General features: G+C 37.6%; 1 protein-coding gene across 1 annotated transcript; it reads left to right on the top strand.

The window, feature by feature from the left end:
• The first annotated feature begins 4,041 nt into the window (after positions 1 to 4,041).
• LOC108075373 (protein spalt-accessory-like) lies at positions 4,042 to 4,470 on the top strand. Its single transcript, XM_017167784.2, has one exon. It carries the CDS (start codon positions 4,069 to 4,071, stop codon positions 4,453 to 4,455), a length of 387 nt encoding a protein of 128 aa, XP_017023273.1. The 5' UTR covers positions 4,042 to 4,068; the 3' UTR covers positions 4,456 to 4,470.
• The last annotated feature ends 1,327 nt before the right edge of the window (positions 4,471 to 5,797 follow it).

The raw sequence follows: 5,797 nt of genomic DNA, 5'->3' as shown, positions 1-5,797 counted from the left end.
TGTGTCCAACAATTAACTGAGCTCCGCCAGCCGATGCTGCCACAGAAAAACCAAAATACAAAAAAAAAGAAGCAAACAAACGGAGCCGGCCCGCCAAGCAGCGCTGCTGACGCTGGCGTCGGCTTCGGTTATCAGCTGCCAAGTGCCGGCGGCAGCAGCAAGAAAAACACAAATAAATACAAATAAAAAATAAATAAAAAGAACAAAAAAACAGACGCCCCAAGCCGAAGACTGAAGCTTGGCTTGGCTCGAGTCGACGTCGTTTTTGAGTGAAAGTTTGAGTGAAAACGAGTCGGGTTGCGTGCGCTTTGTTGTGTGGTGAAGTCGTCGGCTGCTGCCACTCCGAGTGGTGAAGTCAGTAGGGTGCAGTTCGTTGCCTAAGTCTTTCGATTTTTCGCTTAAAAATAAATAAAAACAGCTTATAATAAATATGTAAAATTAAATATAATTATTTATAATTATATGTAAATGTATATGTACAATTATTTATATTTATTTATAATAATCTTAAAAGTTTAATTTACTGAAATTATGAATTTGTATTTGTTTATAACTTCTATGACTTTTTTTTATTCATACTTTAAAATCTAAAAGAAGTAAGTTAAATTAAACATACTATTGATTGTTGTGAAGTTCTCAACTTGAGTCATTTGATACCAATTCTAGCAACTGACATTTAGAAATAAAAAGTTGGTAAACAAATAATTTGGCTTCTCAATTAAAAAAATATAATGAAATATGCAAAGTACAATTTATGGCAATATATGATAATAAAATTCAAGGTTTTTAAAATGCATTATTTAGGGGCACATGAATTATAAGAACAATTTAGAATGAAATAACGACTTGTGTTTATTATTTTATTGATTTCGGTGATTTGCATATTTTATTATAAAAATTCCAGGAATTAAGAATAATAAATAAACGTTAGAAAGACAGTACATGTATATCTCCCGATGATTTTGGTTTAATTTAATCTCCCTTTTAAGCTGTAATATGTATGTAATTTCCCATGTATCCCGACACTCCCTCACTCTAAAATCTCAATACACCGCTACAACTAAAGACTCAATAATTATTTAGTGACGGCTGGGCCCAGCTCCTACATCGCTATCAACAATCATCCATGCCCATGTACAAATAAAATCTCAATCTGCTGTCGGATCTTTTAGCACTCGTATTTTTTCAATTTGCCAAGCCGGGCTGCACCTCCGGCGGACCAATATCACTTTGAGCTTCGTCCGAGCAGCGGCATATCAGTTGGAGCCAATTAATTTAATTTGTCAAACCGCAAATACTAAATGGGGTGGGCAAGCCTCCGGCATAACTCAAAATTCGGCGGGAGGCTACCATAAACTATGGCAAAGGGGGCCTAATAATAATGAGCGGAGACCCAGAGTGCGGCCAGAAAACGTCAAAATGCAAGGCAGTTGATATTAATTTGGCCTAAGCAGAGCCAAATGGTTTTGGCGTTTTCTTGTGGTAAAGCTCTGGCTCGGCTCAGTCGAATCCATATCGATTTTGTGGCCTTTGGCTTGGGGCTTTGTTGCATTTGACAATTGCTTTGCATGAACGCACGAATGTTGTGCAACATTTTTGGACCACAGCAGCAGCAGCAGCAGCAGCAGCAGAAGTAATAAAAACAGCAACAACGGCGGTATTAACAATGTACCACGCATTTTTTGAAAAGTTGTTCGTGCCACGTTTTTGTTCTTTTTATTTAACTCAATTTTTGTTCGGGGTTGACGCTGGCTTTTCGTTGTTGTTTTGAGCATTAAACACCGAATTTTTTTATTATCGACCCGGTTTGACTGCCTCGACTGTCCAACTCCTTTTTCTCTAATTTAATCTTTGCTGATTTTTTTTCCTTTTCAAATTTTGCTTTTTTAAACATGCTATTAATTTTTAATGGCGTGTGACATTTTTGTTTACGCATAGCCTCAATGTAGAGCAAAACATTAGCATGTCTGCGGTATTAGTTTACCATTTTTCTTGCTGCCATTGAGCCATTTGACGGAGTCTTAATTGATATTTATCGCCCGGCGATAGCCATGTACATCATAATAGAGGCATGAAGTCGCGTAGCCGACAAAAAGCTCATTACTTTGGCTCACTTGAATGGTAAACGCATTTGCACTTGGAGAAAAATGGGTATCTTTTAGAGAATATGCTAACAGAGGTGGGTGAATATTTAATTTAAAAAAATATAGCTATAAAGTTTAGTATATAAATATAAATTCAAATTATGTTATGTTTCCTAATAGAACTATCAAAAACCTTTTCTTTTATTATAAACTAAAATTATATTTTATAAAATTTTCTTTTCAGTTCTTTAGGGTCTTATTAACTCCAATAAGACTTACTCCATTTCAAGGTATGTACATTTCAATTTTTTGTGTACAATTCAGACATTTGATTAGCCTCACCTCGCCACGGTCGTTGGGGCCCGAAATGGTCTATCCAATCCGGCACATAAAATCCAATTTAATTAAGTTAGACTCTCGGATTGCGATTGAGACGCAGTCGGAGGGTCGAGATGCAGACCAAGACCGGAGCTGACTGAGATGGAGATGGAGACCCACAGCAGCAGCTGCCATGGTAGACAACCTTGCCGGCATTCTTAACGTGTTCAAGATTTTTACCAACGCACTGCATTTAGGATTGTAGTTGTTGGCGCTGCTGCTGCGTTCACTTTTCAAATGCTTACGAAATGTCAATATTCGGCACAAAGTTATTTGTTATTTGATCGAAGCGATTGAGCAATTGTTGATATACAATTTGTGTGTGTTTTTTGTCTTTTTTATCCATTTTGTTCTCTTTGTACAACGGTTCTCGCATTGATTTGTTAGCTAATTGTGTACCGAAAATATAATTAAAATTAAATCGAGTAACTGGAAACCCGCAACGCTTGCATGTCAGCCCAACAAACGAAAAATAAATGAATAAAAAGTGTTAACACCCTGATCGCACAGCTGGTGACAACACAGAGAATGAGTCATGATTGCAGGGGAATGGAGCTCGAATTGGTTGGAGGGTCTTTATGTCCCCAAATTAATACTAAAGGTAATAATAATTAAAATAATTTAAAAGAGGTGGGCTGGAATCCAAGCCAATTGGTTCCCACACTTTGCTACACTTTCTAAATTATAGAAATCGCCAAATGGTATACTCTTTCACAAATTTACGTAATTTCATTAAATGTTGCCACCATGATTTCGCACTTTTTATTATAATTGCCTGCCCGGCTATCAAAGCAATTGGTTTTGCAATTTCTTAAACAATCATAAGCCTAATTTGCTTTCATTGTTATGGATAATGAGCTGACCCTGAGCCAAATAAGGCAAGGTTACCCATTATTAAGCTCTCTTCTCGCCTATATTTTCCTATATATAGGAAAATGGTAAACTATATTTTCGCAAATGTCCAACTTCCTGTGATCCCCCAGCAATGGGTGTCTGCTTTTGGCAGAGCTAATGGTCAGCCTAATCAAGTCTTCTATATGCCAATTAAACCAATGGCTGGCAGTAATGTTAGTTAAGCCATAATTGTATTAAAAGGGGCTTCTGTGTTGGCCAGCTCTGTTCATGTATTATGCATATATTTCTTGAGGAGTTGTCCGAAAAAGTATGAAAGGAAAAATATAGATAAACATGTCTTGTGGCTAAGAAAACTCTACTTTTTTGCTTCAGCTAACTTTTAAATGCGTTTGTAAGCCAGATGTTGATTTGTGCTTGTAATAAGAACCATTAAGCCACTTTTCAAAACCAGATCTGTAATGTTATTTCGCAATTTAGTTACTGTTAGGATTTAAATTTTATAAAAATACCTAATGAGTTCAAACTGGAGGTTACTCACCGCAAAAGTATGAGAACTGGATCGATCGGGGAAACCCAAATGTAGTGTAAAGTTCACGCGTGGCCTCAGTGCAATTAATTTGATTTCGTCAAGTTTATGAAATTTATAAAATAAATTAAATTTTTTTGGGCTAAGATATAAAAGCAAACATTTTTCCAAAGGAATCATCAGTTGAAACCCATTCAGCAATCGTTCAATTTTCAATTTCAAAAAATGGCATTTCGGTACATCTTTGTGATAAGCGCTGTGGTGGTTCTGGCCCAAGGATCCTATCTGTCCTCTGTGGACCAGGAATCAGAGGTTGGAGTCCATAGCTCTGGTGGTGTGTCGTCTGGAGCCGGTATTCCACGAGGATATCCCGCAGCACCGCAGCCACAACGCCCCGTTTCTGGTCATGGGGGTTCCTATGGACCTGCGGGAGGATCCCAGCAGCGCCCTCGTCCCCATGGAGGTTCCCCTCGCCGTCAGACCGGTGGATATAATCGCCCTGCTGCGGCCAGTCATGTCTCTGGTGGTGTCCATGGAGGCCGTCCAATTGGTGGTGGATCCGGCCACGGAAATCCTCACCAGAACCGCAATCGCAACCCAAAGCCCTATTAGAAGATCCGCCGACACAAGCTCAACTTATTTGTTTTGGATATTGCCTTGTTTTAAACTACATATTTGTATACAGTAATTTCACTTTTGTCTTCAGCTTATAATAAAATTATTATGAAAAATTTAAAAATATTAAATCTCTTATTCTCATTCACCAGAAAAGGTGTGTAATTTTAACGGCAATTGCACTTTCGATGAACTTGTTAATATGCCAATTAAAGTGGCTGCCACAAGTAACGCAATCAACCGAGAGCACTTAATGTATTAAACATTTCTTGAATAGTTGGCCCAAAGCGTATTGCCAGATCAGACTACTAAGTGAATTGGTAAAGATTAAAGCCATTTTGGGACCAATGTTTAAATCGTATTCAGTTTTTGTCTGTATTTGACAAATATTTCTAGAAAACACATAAGATACAACAAGTAGAGAACCTAAAAAAAATTATACTATAGCCCAAGCGATTGTAATATAAATAAAAAATACTGCCTTATACCAATCATTATTATTAATAATTTGGTCAATATTTTAATGTTTTGTTAAGATTAAATTAAAGCATTTTCGAAGCTTTTACTCCAAGCGTCTTTATAAATTATCTATGGTCGTAATGCCAAATCAAAAACGTTAATTTTGTATATGTTATATATTCATTATTTGTATAATCATGGGTGTCAGATTTTAAAGTATTGAGTACGGTTTCTGGATATGATTGCGGTTCTTGTGGGGGTTTCCGTAGCCTGCTCCTGCGGTATTTAGGCCACCTGCTCCTGGACGATTGTATGATCCACCAGGCGGTCTGTGAGATGCAGGTGCTGCTGGATGAGGAGCTGCCTTGGGACGAGGTGCCTGGCCAAGACGTGGAACGGAGTTTGCTCCAGCACCGACACGATATCCTCCAGCAGACGTTTGAGTTTGAGGGGCTGGTCGTACTTCGGGGAACCTAATAGGCGCACCCGACGTAATACCGCCAACTTGATGAGATTCCAGGGCGGCTTCGGGTTCAATTTGCACAATGTGCGTTCCTTGGACTTGGAAAAACAGGACACTTAATGTGGCGATGAAGAGCGGTGCCATATTTGTTTCCATATTTGAACTAAATGATTCAAAATTTGTAAGAAATCTGGCTTTTTATACAAGTATTTGTACAGGAGAGTGGAGAAAACAAAAGAGTTTTACTGAAGCAAATATCGTCTTAATTGCTTAAAAGATTTTTAAGACTGAGTCGTAAATCAAATTCATCTGGAGTTTCCACTTTAAAATTAATTACAAATGATACATTTTTGACCTTCAAACTGTTTAAAATGTTTTGTTGAACTCACTGAAAATTGAATTAAGAAATTTATATAT

This window comes from Drosophila kikkawai, chromosome 3R (genome assembly GCF_030179895.1).
Source record: "Drosophila kikkawai strain 14028-0561.14 chromosome 3R, DkikHiC1v2, whole genome shotgun sequence".
Lineage (NCBI taxonomy): Eukaryota > Metazoa > Arthropoda > Insecta > Diptera > Drosophilidae > Drosophila > Drosophila kikkawai.
Note: the sequence above shows the minus strand (reverse complement) of the source record. Positions and strands in the feature narration are given on the sequence as shown.

Bases quoted from the DNA above. Each gene is read 5' to 3' on its own strand.
- LOC108075373 (XM_017167784.2), top strand. From the start codon at position 4,069: ATGGCATTTCGGTACATCTTTGTGATAAGCGCTGTGGTGGTTCTGGCC.